General features: G+C 48.5%; 1 protein-coding gene across 1 annotated transcript; it reads left to right on the plus strand.

Moving 5' to 3' along the window:
- The first annotated feature begins 1,565 nt into the window (after positions 1-1,565).
- LOC109786727 (uncharacterized) lies at positions 1,566-16,106 on the plus strand. The gene is made up of 3 exons (XM_020345292.4): positions 1,566-1,757; positions 1,858-2,305; positions 13,688-16,106. Exons 1-3 carry the CDS (start codon positions 1,732-1,734, stop codon positions 15,809-15,811), a joined length of 2,598 nt encoding a protein of 865 aa, XP_020200881.1. The 5' UTR covers positions 1,566-1,731; the 3' UTR covers positions 15,812-16,106.
- Positions 16,107-17,297: the final 1,191 nt, after the last annotated feature.

The following is a 17,297-nucleotide window of genomic DNA, read 5'->3' on the forward strand; positions in this document are numbered from 1 at the left end:
CACCAATGCATAACTCTATAAAACATTTTATATTGTATACTTTTGAAATAAAACCACAATTTACCTGTGATATTTGGTGTGTCTCAACAGCCCAGGGGCTGAGAATTGGGGCCTCTGTTTCATCGCCCGGAATAGACGCTCATTGGTTTAGGTCTGGTTAGTGCCAACACATTTCCCAACTATCCTATTTATGTGTTTATATCGACAATAACGCCGAACAATAGTCCCTTGTCATGGCGTGCAAGGTGCATGCCACAGCGCATGTGAAAATTATACTGTTGTTGTCGTAAACACTACCAACACACCTACCCAACCATCATATTTGGTCCTGTAAAAAAAACTCATCATATTTGCTACTTTTTAACCGAGGATTACTTTTTAATTAAGCATCTTTTCTCAATCAAACAAATCACAAATTATGCCTAATTTACTATTATGTGTTTTTACATGAGCCCAAAATAGTAAACCGTAGTCATAAACAGTACCGACCCACCTAACGAGCCTTCATATTTACGTGTTTTAATTTAGGGACACCTCTTTAAACCTCATTTACCAAACAAACAAATAACAAAAACATTACCCGTGCATAACCCTATGAACCAACTTAGATTGTATACTTCTGAAACAAAATCAAAATTTACCTGTGATTCTTCGTGTGCCTCAACGGCTCGGGGAGGGTGGGTGGGTGGGTGTGGAAATTGGGGCTCTGTTTCGTCGCCCGAAATGGACATCCATTAATCCGGGCCTTAGTGCCAGCACATCTCCCCAACTATCCTAGTTATGTGTTTATATCGGCAATAACACCGAACAATAGTCTCTTGTCCTGGCATGCGTGGTGCATGCCAGTGCATATGAAAACTGTACCGTAGTCGTGAACACTATCGACACAGTTAGCCAAGCGTCATATTACTCTCTTTTTAACTTAGGATTACATTTTAAGCATCTTTTCTCAATCAAACAGATCACAAGAAACTATACCCAATTTGTATTATTTGCTTTTACATGAGCCCAAAATACTAATTTGTAGTCATAAACATCACGGACCCACCTAGCAAAGCGTCATATTTACTCGTTTTGATTTAGGATCACCTTTTTAAGCCTCATTTCCCAAATAACAAATCACGAAAAAAATACCCATGCATAACCCTGTAAAACTGCTTAGATTGTACACCTTTGAAACAAGACCGAAACTTACCTGTGATTCTTCATGTATCTCCGCACGCAAGTTCAGATCATTGGAGGCTAAGTTGTGCGCCCCCACCGCGCAGCGGTCGTTATCACATGATGATGCCCTCCGGCGAACCGAGGACCGTGATAGTGCAACGTTACCTGCCACACACAAGAAATAAAGAAAAACAAATTGGAGGCTAGTATGTATCAGCGGTCGCTGTCCGCGGCAGTAAATAGATGTTGGGCCCCCGGGGCACGACACCGATGCCAGCCAGGGCATTAACTACCGAAAAATCAATGAATTGTACCCAAAATAAGCGGTGGGAAGAGCGGGAAAAAAAAGTAAAATATTCGCCTTGATGTTATCAAAGGCCACCTCGAATTATTAATACCATACGGTAATCGCTATCCTTTAAATACTAGTACTCCGTACCTGCCTTTCATTCACCTACCTCTTTCCTCCCACCTTCCTTTCTTCCAGTCTACTCCTCCTCTTCCTCTCCACCAAATCACGAAATCCAGCGCAGATTTGCGCCGAGGGAGCGCGTCGACGACGCGTCCATGGCCGCCGCCGCGTTCTCCATCAGGTTCGTGCGGACGCGCCGCGCCGTCTCGCCGGTATTATGGCGGTCGTGTTTGTGTTCTTTTTTTTCCCGTTTCTGATCTCCGTCTGTCATCTGTCCGAAGGGATTACGCGGCGAGCATGAGGTGCAAGACAGCGGCGGAGGGGCTGCCTCTCTTGGGAATCGAGGATCTCCCGCCCCTCAGGGCGCCGAGGTGCCGGTGGTGGGCGGACGAACTCGCCTCCGCCGTGGCTGCCGCAGCTGGGGCGGCCTCCCCGAGGAGGGCGCCAGGGAAGGCGAAGCCGACGAAGAAGCGGTCCATCTCCGACCTCTTCGCCGCGGCGCCCCCCTTGATCGCGCCCCCCGCCGGTGATGCCGGATGCAAAGAGCAAACGGAGGTGGACGGCGACGAGGCGTTGTGCGCGATCGCGAGGCGGGCCAAGGAGGAGAAGAAACGGAAGAGAAAGCTGCAAGAAGAGGAGGCGGGGCAGAAGGAGGAGACGGCTGCAGTTGCTGCCGCGCTTGAGAGCAGCGGAGGCCGGGAGCCCGAGGGGAATTTCGCTGCCAGCAAGGTACGTGGTCCAGCCCAATCCAGCCCAACCCAAGTTTTCTCTGTCTGCCACGTATTTTACCTTTTTATCTCCTAAGAATTGATGGAACGATTGGTTCCGGTCTTGATTGACTTGCTGAGGATGGTTAGATGCTTGCTAGCTCCATATAATTAGATTTTGCTTGTCTTATTGCCATGTTATTAGTAGTATTAGCAGCTAATGTGATTGCTATTTGTGGATACATATTGTGGGGGCATTTAGTTGTGGCTGGTTCTATGTGGGATATTTTATGTTAGATGTGCCGATCCCAGTTCCTAATCTATTCTGAGCTAGGCCTAGCTAGTTCGTCTAGAAGATTGTGTGGTTATACTCGATAATGGCTGCCTGCAGGTGCACGGCGATTTTCTGGCCAAACCTTTACGGGGCTTGTGCTAACTGCTAACGTTAGAACGATCAGTGTGTTTTCTTTCTTGGTACATTTGCTAGTACTTCTTTACTATCTATAGGCGAAATTATTGTTATTTCATGCTTAATTTGTGGACTTTGATCGATCAGTTCAAGTCGGGGAATGGGACATTCGTGTGACCATTTGTGCAAAATCTTGGGCGAACTTGGTGACGTCGATAGCTGCTCATGCAGTGAATTAGGACCAGTATCATCATTAAGAATCCGGTAGATTATATGATGACCACCAATAATCAAACCACTAGTGGTAGTGGTAGTGCACTCGAGGCCGGCTAGCTGGTACTGCAGCATATGTACCATATCTTATAGTACATGCATGGCGCGTCGTGTTGCCTTTTGAGACACCATGCACGGTGGGTTGTGAGAGTTGCCTAGTTGGTGTCCCTCCTGCAGATTTCAGTCGGGTCCGGACCCATACACGAGACTTTATCATAGGACGAGGACGTGGAGCAGGCATTTACTTCATTGATATCTTCTGCATTTCTCTTGGATAAGGGCCTTCATCATTACTTATCTCATACTTTTGGAACGAAGGCTTCAGATGAGCCCGACTTTAAATTAATAAAGCCATCAACCGGCCAGGAGTATAAGAGCAGACCGCGAACAAAGCAACGGCTAAAGGATACAAGGGAGAAAGAAGAACAGCTTACTAAGCTACACCTACAACCAGCGAACAGAAAATTACATTGAAGAACAGCTAATTGAGGATAAGCCCTCCCTACACAAAGGCCCTGAAACGACTATGAAGAAGCCACGAGGATCTGCAGCCGCCAAAATAGGACGGGCACATGGCTGAAACCCGAAACTGGAGATGACACAACACATGCCTTCTCTAACACCGAAGGGGATCCCTTCCCCTCGCCTAGGCTCTAAGGCGCCGCACCGTCGAAGTGTAGAGACGCTCACCCGAGAGCTAGAGCATAGGTTGGTCTCAAGACCGGGCCAGCAATGGAGCCAACCACATCATGCCGGAGCACACACACGCAAGCTGCAACGCAGACGCCGAAGGAGACCGATGGAAGAGGGTAAGCCGCCGGGAGAGTTGCCGAAAGGAAGAAGCTGTCGAGCCACATGGCGAAGATTAGGAACGAGGAACTCAAGAACCAGCCGAATCGGCACCTGCGGCGTTGCTGCTGCCGGGAAGGGGAACCCGATCCCCTTCCACCCATACTCGAGGGCGCCGACCCGCCGGGACATTGCAAACACCACCGCAGAGCACTTGTGGCTGGATCTGAAACCTGCACAGAAGGGACGCCATGAACTCCACAGACGCCAGGCACCCACCTACAACTGCTACACGCCCCCAAAGTACCAAACTTCCCCAGACGACGCCTCCAAGGAGGACATGACGCACCAGGCGCCGCCGCCGCCCATCCCAGGCCAGGATTTGAGCTTTCGCCTGGGAGGCATGGCCGGGGTGTGGAGGAGAGCCCATGGCTGCAACTCCAACGAGCAGAACGACGCAAAAGGGCGCCGCCGCCGCCGCGTTGGAAATACCAACAAGGGTTTCCCCCGGGCTCGTCCAGCACCACCTGCTCGGGGATCACCCAGCCGGCACCAGATCCGGCGACCAGAGGCCCGGAATCAGGCAAATCCAGCGAGGAGAGCAGAGAGGGGGAAAATCCTGACCTTCTGATCTGGAGCAGAGGAGGAGGAACCTCGCCGCGCCGCGACCACTACCCTCCGGGACCTCGCTGCCCGAGCAGCCAAGGGGGCTGGCCATCACCTCCCGCGCGCGCCGCCAGCCGAAGGACGGCGCCGCCTCACCGACCGGGCCGCCGCCCAGGCTTCCGAGGTCCAACGCCACAGCGGGCGAAGCGACGAAGCCCCGCCGCCACCGTCATCGGCAGTCGCCCAGGCAATGCCCGACGACTCCCTCGGGTGACGGCAGGGGGGGAGGGGTGGGGGGGGGGGCGGCGCCTGGGAAACCCTAGGGGCCCTCGGGTCGCCCTGGGGAGGACGACGCGAGGGAAGGGGATAGTACTTATCTCATACTCCCTCCGTCCGAAAAAGTTTGTCCCAAGCTTGTTTCTCAAATGAATGTATCTTGCACTAACTTGGTGCTAGATACATCCATTTGAGAGACAAGTCTTTCAGGACGGAGGGAGTACTTTTACTCGCCTCTATCGACCTGTCTTATTGTTCAACAATTCGTGATGTATGTATGCTCATGATAGCTGTTCTTAATACAACCGCTAAACATGCATACGAGCAGTGTTTCGAAAAGGTTGGTGGTTCCTACTCCCTCCGTTCCTAAATATATGACCTTTTAGAGATTTCAATACGGACTACATACGGAGTAAAATGAGTGAATCCACACTCTAAAATATGTCTATAACTCTATATACATTCATATGTAATCCATATTGAAATCTCTAAAAGGGCTTACATTTAGAAACGGAGGGAGTAATATGCATGTCGTAGTCAGACCGTCAGCTTATGTTTGACATGATTCATAATCTGCTGTTTGCAATGTTTTAGGTACTATTCTAGTAATTAACTAGTAAATTGGATTAACATGATAGAAATTCAACAGGATACTCTTTTGAAAGAATCTAATACTGACCTAGTCCTAATTACTGAAAAGTACTTCCTTTGTATTTTGAACTGTAAAAACGTCTTATATTTAGATACGGAGGGAGTAGATAAAAGTAAACGACAATATTCTTCTCTGCCTTATTGAGAGGGATCGACTTGACCAACAAGTCGGTAAATCTATCCAAACTCTAATACTATCTCTAAACTAACTGGACTCTTTGCTAACAAAGATGCTTATTTAAGGGATAAGACTCCACATTTGATAGGCTGGTCCACATAACATCTCTCCCTTCCTTGGGAAACATGTTGTTTACTGTAGGCTATGAAGCACCGATTGACGATACGGATACGACAATTTCTAGAAGCAACAATAGGGCGATACGGCGTATATAAAAATAATTAGTAAAATGACATGTATAAAGAGTGAGAGACATCAAAATACTGCCCATTGGTTGCCTCATTGCCTCCATGACTCTTTTCCCGTTCTGAATGATCATCAAGGTCCTCGACTCCTCATGGTGTATGCAAAATAGAAAATACATCATATGGTATTAGACTGTGTCAATTTCGTATTTCCCTCCCTAGCAGTACCACCAAAGTGAAGATTGGCTTGTTGCCATGCCACTCCCCATAGATGCCATGTCGTATTTCCCTCCCTCTAGCAGTAGACAAAAGCAGCAACATCAACAAGCAATATACAATACACTAGACAATAGGCATCAGCAACATCAGCAAGCAATGCTTCAACAACAAGACAGTAGGCATAGCTTATCAAGATAAATGGAGGTATATATATGTGCAAGTCTGCTTCCCCAACCTAACTAAGTTCAAAGGAACAGCCGAACTAATCTAATGAGAAAACACAAGTACAAGGAATTAGACACATGCACCATAGCACAAGCCAGCAGCTAAGCACACAGGAGACAGGACAGAGCAAGCAGCCAAGCACGAGCACGACGGAATCGTACCTCGCTGTTGATGGTGTTGGGCGGCGATGGCGGGAAAGACTTGAGTCACTCGAGGCAGCGGTGTGACGAGTCGACAAAACGGAGAGGCGATTCCAGGCGGCGGTGGGGCTCCTAAATGTCCCTTGATCCCCAATCCCTGCTGCAGCCGAACAGAGTGCAAGAGAGGAAGGTTGGGATTCGTGGTTCTGGGTTATCGGGCCTTGCTTGCCATGTCCTACCGTGTCACGACCGTGTCCCCAGCTACATCGGCATTTTTCCTTTTTCCTTTTAAATCAGCCTTGATGAAGAAGAGCCGCGTGCACGGTGACCCCGAACATAAATCTCGTCGCAGTTGAAGCAAAATCCCTGACAAGTGGAGCGAGGCACCAAACCTGCTGTGGCGAGGTTGGCTATGGACTATGGAGTGGTCGACGGCAGAATAAGTGCTAGTGGCATTGGCGGGGAAGGTATTGTAGTTGCATTGACCGCAGGAAGATCGCAGGGGCGCAAGGGCCCTGTAGGACTAGACAGCTGGTGTTGTGATGTTGATGGCAGTGTGGAGGTTAGATGGCAGCTGAAGCTCGACTTCAGTGTGAAGACCATCGAGCAGCCCTGTTGTGTACAGAAACCGTTGTTGGGTATAAATGGCTCATTGTTGTGGGACATGTGCGCTAGAAACCTGCTGGTGTAGTCAGCAACCGAGGAAGTGAAAGGTAGACGTGCCAACTCGTCAAAGGGATTGGTGTGGAGTGACGGCCCAAACTAAATGTGCCAAGCTATCTTGAACTGCTCCCATGTCCGCATGCTATCACACTCGAGTTGTAAGTACCAAAACAGATCGCCATTGGTAAGGTGGTAGGCTGCAGTCCATACCTTCTCAGTCTTGTGTCTTGTCTATGTGCTATCCACGGAAAAGCTGCTCGCACCTATTGAGCCAACCAAGAGGATCGACAGAACCATCGTACGTCCGAAATTCGAGCTTGTGGAAGCGAGGCACGACTGAACCAGAACCTGATCTAAGGTGTTGGCGGGTGATGCTGGTTGGCAGCGGTCGACACATGGTTGCAATGAGAGGGGAAGTCCGCCGTGGAAGGAAGGAAAGTGAGCACAGGTCGTGGGGGTGGGCAATCTGCCTCTTAGGTAGAGGTCCACTGTCGAGGCGGTGGTGATTCCCTCGCTGGATAAGGTGACACATAAGGTGCTATGGTTGAGGGGAAGCACCAAGGGCGCCTCGTCGCTGGGGAGAATGGTTTGCAGTGCAGAGGTTGCGTCATAGGTGGTTGCTGCAATGGTGGAATCTGATGGTGGGGTTAAGGCCTGTAGCTGTTGTAAGTGTTGCACTAGCCCGACGAGGAGCATATGGTCCTATCTTCATTGGCATGTGAAAGCTGCCAATTGCTTCGTGATGATCTTCATCTACTCCATAGATGGCTCCGATACGAAAGTGGAAGAATCTGCTGACCTAATCCTAATTACTGAAAGGTATATAAAAGTAAACGATAGTATTCTTTTCTGCTTTATATTGAGAGGGGTCCCCATATATTGTAGACAAGACTTGACCAACTAGGTGGTAAATCTATTGAAACTCTAATACGATCTCTAAACTGACTGGACTCTTTCTAACAAAGATCTTTAATCAACAAAGACTCCAAAGCATAAGACTCCATGTTTAATGTGGACTGGTCCACATAACATCTTTAGGGTACTGTGGTGGCGGACCTATCCACCTAATAAGTTACTCCCTCTGTAAAGAAATATAAGAGCGTTTAGATCACTAAAGTAGTGATCTAAACACTCCTAGTATTTCTTTACAGATGATGTATCTAAGTTTGAAGCGTGTGTGAACACATATTTTCTCTTCACGCTTGGCAAATACTCCCTCTGTTCGCAAATATAAGATGTTTTGCTTATTTTAATATACTGCTTGGACAAGAATGACTGAACTAGCACACTAAAACGTGTATATATACATTCGATTCATAAAAAAAGTTACTCCCTCTGATCCGTTTTAGTTGTCACTGAAAACTACCTGCCACCTACGCTCCGCCATCCATTCCAAGTTTAGGGACCTAGATTATAGTATCCCTATCAAAGAGTTGACGAAGGGGATGAGCGAAAGAGGGGTGCTAGATACATCCATTTGAGCGATAACCATAGTTACCGGATTTGCTGGGATAGGCCTCGAACTCTGATCTAAATCGAACGGCCCATATCAGAGTTTGAATTCGGTCGGTTCAATCAAAAATTGGTGCCTGATTTGCCGAACCCTCATTGGTCAAGTTTTCTCCTCATTCGTCTCCTCCATCCACCAGAGCATGAGCGCGACGGGAGAGATAAGGCAGGGAGAGGGGAAGCGCATTACTGGGGAGACGTGCTAGAATAAGAAAGAGGAGAGATGCCTGTCTGAAGCCACGAGACAGAAGATGTGTGTGTGTGTGGCGGCTGGGATCGCTAGGAAATCTCAACCTGAAGCCAGCATATTAGGTTTCCATTCTCTAGTGGGCTTAATGGGCTGTTCTTTCGTTACGTACATGGATCAGATGTGGCCCACCTAGTGTGTACGTCTCCATATAAAAGAAAAATACACTTTATACTAGGGGCGGCGAATCGTAATTGTCGGGTTTGCGAACCCCTTCTACGATTCACAAATCGGAGATGTGTAACCCCATGTCGAATCCGATTCGATAGATATAGCGAATTTTGATTCGCAAATTCGAATTACGAACCGAGCGAATTGCGAATCAAGTAACTATGTACCGAAAAAGGCTTTCGCCCTACTTTATATATAAAGTATCAAACTACAAGCATTCAGTACAAACACATGCTACGCCACCGCAACACATGCACACACCCAGGACAGGATACATAGGCGCTGAGCGCAGCAACACCACTCCTAGCACTACCGCCCCGAAGAGATGAAGTTACATATGACGAACCATGCGCTCCCAGGCGGCGCTTTCAGGAAGGATACGACGCCGGAGCGCCGCCACCGCCCGATCCAAGGATCAGAGTTTCCCCCGAAGCCGCATGACGGGTAATGAGAGCCGCGACGACGCCTTCAAAAAGGGAACGATCTTCGCCGCCGTCGGTCCGTCCGAAGATAGAGCAGGTTTTCACCTCGGCCAACATTCACCGTCACCGAACGCCACACCCCGGCAACCACGCCGCCCACACGACCATGGTGACCAGGCAGCACCAAGGCACGGGCTCTGTCCAAGAGCACCGCGCAACCACCATCAGGGCCACCGCCCCAGCATCCAAGACCTCGACACCACCTCACTCGAGACCCGCCGCACCCCAACGAAAGGGACGAGCGGAAAGGTCCCACCTTTCACACCCCTGGGCAACCCCCAGCATCGAGACCCAATAGGTCGGCCAGAACTGGCATCCACCGACCCATCCTGCTGCCCCAAGCGCGAGACGAGCTCGGTCCTGCAGCATCGAGAGGGGGACGAGGTCAGTCCTGCTGCACCGTGCGCGAGACGAGCTCGGTCCTGCTGCATCGTGCGTGAGACGAGCTCGGTCCTGCGGCATCGGGCACGAGACGAGCGGTGGACCGCAGCTGGGAGAGGACTAGCCCATTGATGGGGGTAGCGCCCGGGCGACGAGGAGATGGGGCGAAGGTCGAGACGGCCCGAACGCAGACAAACCGACACCGGAGAAGCCGGCCATTGCCGCGTGCAGATCCATCAAGCCACCGTGAGCCGCCACGACACCGGTAGGCCACCACCGAGACCTACCCATGCCGCCGCCCACGGCCGGAGCCGCCGGGCACGCACCACCGGAGCCAGGCACCGCCGGCCGGCCCCCAAAGCCAAATCCGGCAAGAGACCGGTCGCGCGCCACCTCCCGAGACGGGAGCACCGCAGCCGCCCCGCGCGCAGAACGAGGGTCGCCGGAGCGCCGCCACCAGCAGGCCACCCCGTCGCCCCGCGAAACCGCCGCCGCGCCGCTGGATCCCGTGGACGTCCAGCGCCGCCGCTCGAAGGAGCCGCCCCGCGCCGGCACCCACAAGCGGACGGGAAGGAGGGCCCCGCCGCCGCCGCGCCCGCCGGGCTTTGCCCGACGGAGCTCGCCGGCGACGGCGGGGGGAAGTGGAGGGAGGCGGGGCCGAGGGCCGCGGCCGCAGGGGGCCCCCGGGCGCGCGCGGGCGCACCGCGGGAGGGGAGGGGAGGAGAGGGGGGAGAGGGGGGGAGCGGGGCAGGCTGGGAGGCGCGCGCCCGACGGCCGGCGGCGGCTGGGAGGCGAGGTCGGGGCGGCGGCGGTGGGGGTAGGAACTCGAATCAAGTACCTATTGCGACAATTAATATGGATCAGAGGAAGTAGAACATCTTATATTTGTGAACGGGAAGTAGATTGCATTTCCTACGTACCTTGTATAATACCTGAAATTTTTAATATCGGGGTCAAAATATTGTTACTTTTAGTTTTGTTCTTAGCTTAATAATTTAGATATTTTGTTCTACGTTTCCTCATTGCATGTATATTTATTAATGGAAGTTAAATAAAAATTGTGCATTGCGTCGAAGTCTGTTTTGCCCTTTTAAAATCTCTACTTCACCAAGCTCCCTAATTTTGGAGACCCCTAATTCAATTGAGATCTTCAATTTGCGATTCAATACACGATTTTTACTGGGCTTTGTGGTGGGATCTTTTGATGGGTGGGTCCCATTGGTAAGTGCCTAGGTAGCATGGGTCTTGGTTGGCAAGAAGGAAGCGCCGAACATAGCATGCTTAGCACCAACACAATACACGTGGCACATAACTCCCTCGCGTACGTGTATTATTACAAGCTGCCCCCCAATCTCACGGTCAGAAAAAACCCACCAAACACTTAAACAATTTTCACAACTTCCAAAAAAACTAGCACATAAATATAAAGCATGTGCAACCTTAGGAACATAAGCTACGCAGCGAAGTGCGCACTTCCTTCTATCTAGTCCGGGCAGCGCTAAGGGCTGGCCGACCGGCTCTAGGGTTTGGCCGGTCGCATGCAGACCATCAGATTGGGCCCCCATAACCGTCCTATCTCCCTACCCCATGTCATCCTATTTTCTTTCCCCACCGATTTGTCCCGAATCATAGGGAGGCATGCGCTAGTTTTTCTTCTCATCCACCTTCCGTGTCGCTCACCGCATCCACCTCGCACACTCCCGCAACTTGCCGCAGCTGCTGCTGCCCTCTAGTCGTTGCGTGCAGCTAACGCCGTAAGCAGGACCGCCGCTCCCACATCTAGTGATGGTTGCAGCACATTCTTCAAGGGTTGCAAAAGATTTTGCTGCAATGGTTGCAACTCTGCTGCCGGTTGGTTATGGTTCCAGCACGCGGGCACCGCGATAGCAGGGGCGTCGGTCCCAACTCGCATGCGCCGGCGGTCGCCGGACCATGCCCCCCCCCCCCCCCTCCCCTGTCGCAGCTCCAGTAGTCGGGGGTGACAGCAAAAATCTTACGGGTTCCAGCTTTTCAAACGACAATTCCATCTCGCTGCAGTCACGGGGAATAACATCCCACAGTCACGAGTTCCCAGCTCGCCCGCGATCACCATTTCTGCCGGTTGAAGCTTCCCCCGTCGCCGGTTGTAGCTTCTCTCCCGTCGGCTGCAGCCTTTTTGCGGTGGCATAGTGCCCCACCACCAGCTCCTCCGTCTTCAGTTGAAGCTTTTTATTTCGTAGGTTCTAGCTTTTCTAGGCCGCCGGTCGTAGCATTTGGCGCTGCTGGTTGCAGCTTTGTGGCGCAAGGACTCAAGATGGCAACGGGGACGAAACCCATCGGGTTTTGCCTACCCAAACCCATCCCCACGAGAAAATCACAAACCCATCCCCGTCCCCGTCAGCGTGCGCGGGGCTAGTTTTTTGCCCGTCCCCTAAACCCATCGGGTTTTCTAAACTCATGAGGAAATCGGCATATTTAAGCAACCATAATAGCAGCAAAGAATAGCATTTCGGTAGCAAAAGAGCATATTTCAGCAGCGTAACTTGCGAAAATTTCAGCACAATACAATAGTACATGGTTCAACAGCTACAAGGAGCATATTTCAGCAGCATAACTCGAGCAAAAAGAGCAATAACGCAGCTACAAGGAGCATATTTCAGCGGCATAACTTGATCAAAAAGAGCAATAACAACAGCTAGAAAGAGCGGTAACAACATCTACATAAGCATATTTCCGCAACAAACAGGAGCATTATTCAGCCATACATGGTTCAACAAGATGTCTAATTAGGCTTAGTGTGGTATTTTGACGGGGGATGGCGGGTTTAGGGTTCGGGTATTGCTCAAACGGGTTTGAACCCGCGAAACGTGTCGGGTTTTATATTTTACCCAGCGGCAGCCCCGCGGGGTTAAAAAGACGACCATCCCCGTCCCCTAATAGGGTAAAAACCCGCGGGGACGCGGGTTTCGGGGCCCCATTGCCATCTTGAGCAAGGACGCGACTGGCGCAATTCCTGGCTACTCGGCCTGTGAATTTTTTTTGCTTCTAGTACTCTGTAGAGCTTGATTGGATCATGCATATTCATTTATTACATCAACAAAGAAGTTTAATTGGTTGATCTGTCAATAGATATCATTAAGTATATAAGATAATTGTCAAAAGATTGTTTTTCGATCGGTGCATTGAGGACGAGTACACACCATTGTGACAACCATGTGGTCCTTTTTGTCAAAAAAAAATCAACTACACAGCTTAATGAGTGCACAAATATATTTTTCTCAATAAAACATGATTATTTTAGTCATGATCATTTGATAAAAAAAAAGTTCAAGGAATAGATTCATTACACGAATACTCATTCTGTATACATTTGAGGGATTGTAAATATATATTACATTGTTTGTAGTTTAAGTTGATTTTTCATTCTTAAGACAGCATTTCCAATGTGGCGCCTGCGAGGTGTGCCTAAGATCTCAGTATGTGGTTCAGGTCTGTGTAGCTTGACACTTATCGAAAAGAACATAACCCTGTTGCATCAAGCATGTATTCCTATAGAAAATGTTAGAGCCACTTTAGGCACCCATCAGCACATATATGTATGCCTACGTAGGACTGTAACCCTGGTATGATCTTAAAACTAATTTTCTCCTAAACATTAGTGATGATATACGAGACCGACATTAACAAGTGTATCTACAGAAGAACATTTAAGATTTGTGAATTTTGCAGTGGGTGTAAAGTTTAAACGCATGGTCCATCACCCATATGCATACCTGCAACACCAATGTCATTTGTGTATAGCACACTTGTGCTGAAATTTCTATGATCCAAAATTAATGAACATAATAAATTATATATATGCAGCAACTTTCCCGTCTAGAGTATTCCGCTTTCCTGATCATTTTTTCAAATTGGTATACATCTGGTAGATCTGATTTGTGCTGTTCAGTTTTTCGTTTATTTTTTGTACTCACAGTTATATGTATCTTATGGTTTCAAATAATGCTCTTCAATTCTGTAGGAAACACTTGAAAGTTCAAACCTTTTTGATGGACTGGATACTCACTCATCACAGAAACCTGAGGCCTCACAACATCACAGAGAAGAGAGAGAAAAGATATCTGAGAGAAGGAAGCAGGGGAAGATCAATAATATAAATAAGAAGAAGGCTGACACACAAAAGCACATGGACATCAATAAAGCCGACAAAGTGGGGAAACCACGAGATCTGGAAAATTTTATCCCTAGGCATGGCATTTTAAAGTGCACAAAGCACACATCAGTGAAAATGGTCAAGGAGAAACGTGGCAATTCAGAAGGCAAGGAAGTAATAGAACTCTGCCGCAAATCAGTGAAACGTGTCAAATTCTCAGAAGCAGATGCTATACTTGAGCTACCAGAACAACAAAGTCTCTGCAAAATGTTTTCAGATGCTATGGCTTCTTCATCGTCGTCCTCTTCATCATCATCGTCATTCACGTCTAGCGAAGCAGACAAATGCATAACTGCAGAAAGTGGTAGTTCTCATATGCCCATGGAAGCTTTCAGTAAAGCGAAAGAAGCAAATAAGAATTCAGATCATGAGGATTCTCCTGAAAAATGCATAACTGCAGAAAGTGGTATTTCTCATATTCCCATGGAAGCTTTCACTAAGACGAAAGAAGCAAATAAGAATTCAGATCATGAGGATTCTCCTGAGCCTGGTAACAGAGAGATGTCCGCTCCTTTGATTGATCTGAATATGGCGTTACCGGAATCTACTGAATTGGACCAAAGGTATGATTCATATTCAGAGGTGCCAAATCTGGAGCATACACATGAGGGAACTTTAAGTTCTGATGTCCAATTGCTTGATGGGAGAGAAAAACGGATGAATTTTAATGTTGTTTCACAGAGACTGGAAAGCGAACAATCTACTGCTGACTTGGAACGAACAATGAATTCAAGTTCGGCAGGCACATTTTTGCATGGTGAGGCGATAAAAGTTTCTGATGTAGATGCTGATGGTCCTCCATTGAGCTTAACTGAACTTGCTGAGACTCGTCGTGGTTGCAGTAATGTTTCAGTAAAAGACACTATGACTATGAGTACGTCTCCTTTTGCATTGCCAGAGCATACATTTCAGGATTCATTTCGGCAGCACCAGAGTTGGTTTTCCACCAGCGGCAAATTCTCTTCCTGGCCATCTCATGAATCTAATGTGTCGCACAGTAAGGAGTTAAATTTTCGTTCTGAGTTGAACATGCCGTGGGAGAATGGCCCTTCGACAGGACAGACAGTTCGTTTGATGGGTAAAGATCTTCCAGTTTGCACGACCAGAGCTGAATCGTTTTCCAAGACTGCGCAGAGGCATACAGGCACTTTGACCAATGACTATCTCAACGCAAATGTGTTCTTGCCACAACCAGGACGGCCTTTTCTCTCTTTACAAGCTATGAATTTCCCCAATGACACAGTAAATTCTACCAGTATAATTCATGCTTCAACATATCATGCAAGCGCAAGTCAGGCACGGACTACACATGATTACAGCCACCCTTTCCCTGCAGCTAATGTACTGTCTGGAGATCAGTTGCCATATGAAAACAGGTTTGTTGATTTTTCAAACTCGCAGACCAATCGGTCTTTTCTATTGGGCTGCCCACCTCCTCCCAATCATGGCAGTGCAGCATTCCAACAGAATTCCCCATCGCGCCGTTATTACTCTGATCCTATCACTAGAACAGAACCACCCATAGCACCACCTTTGCCTACAACCAGACAGCATGGCATACCATCTTCAGGTTTCCATGCCAATTTGCCTCAGCAACATGTTGTGCATTCAGCAAGCTCATCAGTGGGTTTTACATTCAACCATCCAGGCCATGTAGTTCAAGCACCTTCCAACAGCATAAGAGATGTGGCCCTTTCGGCCAGAAATACAGACAACAGAATGGGGAGCGCTGTTCTTGGCAATTCCAATGCTTCGCCTAGTGGTCGCTGTGTGCAGAAGAGATCAGGCCCAGTGAAGCTCACTCCTGGGGCGAAGCATGTACTGGTGCCAAGCGATAGCACAGGTGATGGCGATTCTGCGCCTGTGTACTCATGTGTTTCGTTCGGAAGTAGGAGCACAAATGCTGCATGTCCTCAGAACAAAGGAGCATGATACCCTTTGTTGAACTTTTGTTGGCTGCAGTTCCATGAATCTATAAAACATCGGTGCTGTTTTTATTTAATTTCATTCATTTAGTTGGATCCTTTTGAAAAATGTTTGTTACATTTTTTTTTTCTGTTTGTGATAGTTGTGATATTTCAAATGATTTGCTTCCTTCGTTAGTAATTATTTCCTCAGCTGAACCTGAATCCATGGCTGGTGTAGCCTAAGACATGTACTCTTTTATATTTCTGTATTGTTACTTTTGGTCTGGAAGCTAAATAGAAAATGTTACCTACATTTTGTATTTGCAAGGTTCATTCTGAACAGAACAGGCCAGGAGCTCCTTTATATTTTTGTCATGAAAACCCGTCAATTCTAAGTTGTCTGTAAATAATTATTCTTTCTGAGAAGACACTGTTGTTTCTGATACTGGTTGTCTTGTGCTGTGAAGTGAGAGTTATTGGCTCATTTTAGCTTTGTAGTGTACCGCGACACCCACTTGAAACAGGCTTCCGCCCTATTTTATAAAGGAGATCAAAATAAAATCGACAATCCGAGGGTGTAGCGAAGATGTTGGCAACTAAGAGCATCTCTAGCAGACCAGTTCACGGAAAAACAACTTTGTGGACCGGTGCTGACGACCGCAAAGTCAGATCCCAGAAAACGGACCCGTAAAAAAGGATATTCGCAGAATATTCTCTTTTACGGGTTGGCTTTGCGGGGTCTGCTCAGGCGTCGCTCCCGCCGGCCCGCAAATCCGAAGTTTACAATTCAATTTCACACATGAAATTGCATTTCTTTGCTTTTTCAACGGCATTGGATACATAGTAGTTCACCAAATCTTTGCTAGAATAGCAAGACAAAAAAAATAAGAACCACAATTATGCATTTTAGAAGATATCCAACTTCCATAACGGCCCCCCACTAGTTGGACCAATATCTACTCCATGCATTCGTTGTTGATCTGCGGATTCTTGATTTTGCATTCTTCATTCTTCTTCTTTGGTTGTAAAGAAGTAGACGTTGCTTCTCCTCTACTTTCTTCTCTAATTGCATACGCAGCCGCATCATTAGCTTCAATTCTACTAAGGAGTGACATCTATTAAGTTCATTTCTATCAATAAATCAATGTATTCTCCTTCCCAAAATCAAGATGAGCATCCATCTTCGTACACCCATGACGATGTTCAAAAAGAGCTATCACAATTGAACCGAAGAATACCGTGACAAAGCCGAATGAAAACAACACATCTGGGGTGCTTCGGCGTGCCCGAAGTTAGCCGCAGCACTGTTCGCGTGCAGTCATCACATTGTATGAGCGGCATCGGCGAGCCGCTGCGCGAGCGCCGAGCCCGGCGGACCTGCCGGCAAACCGGCGGCGGCGGCGGCTACATGGCGAACCCGTACCTGCATGCGGCAACGGGGTTGCGCGGGGTGCTCCCCGACCAATCCATGGCTTGGTGCAGCCACCGGTGGCTGGAAAAGCCAAATCCGG

This window comes from Aegilops tauschii, chromosome 3 (assembly GCF_002575655.3).
Source record: "Aegilops tauschii subsp. strangulata cultivar AL8/78 chromosome 3, Aet v6.0, whole genome shotgun sequence".
Lineage (NCBI taxonomy): Eukaryota > Viridiplantae > Streptophyta > Magnoliopsida > Poales > Poaceae > Aegilops > Aegilops tauschii.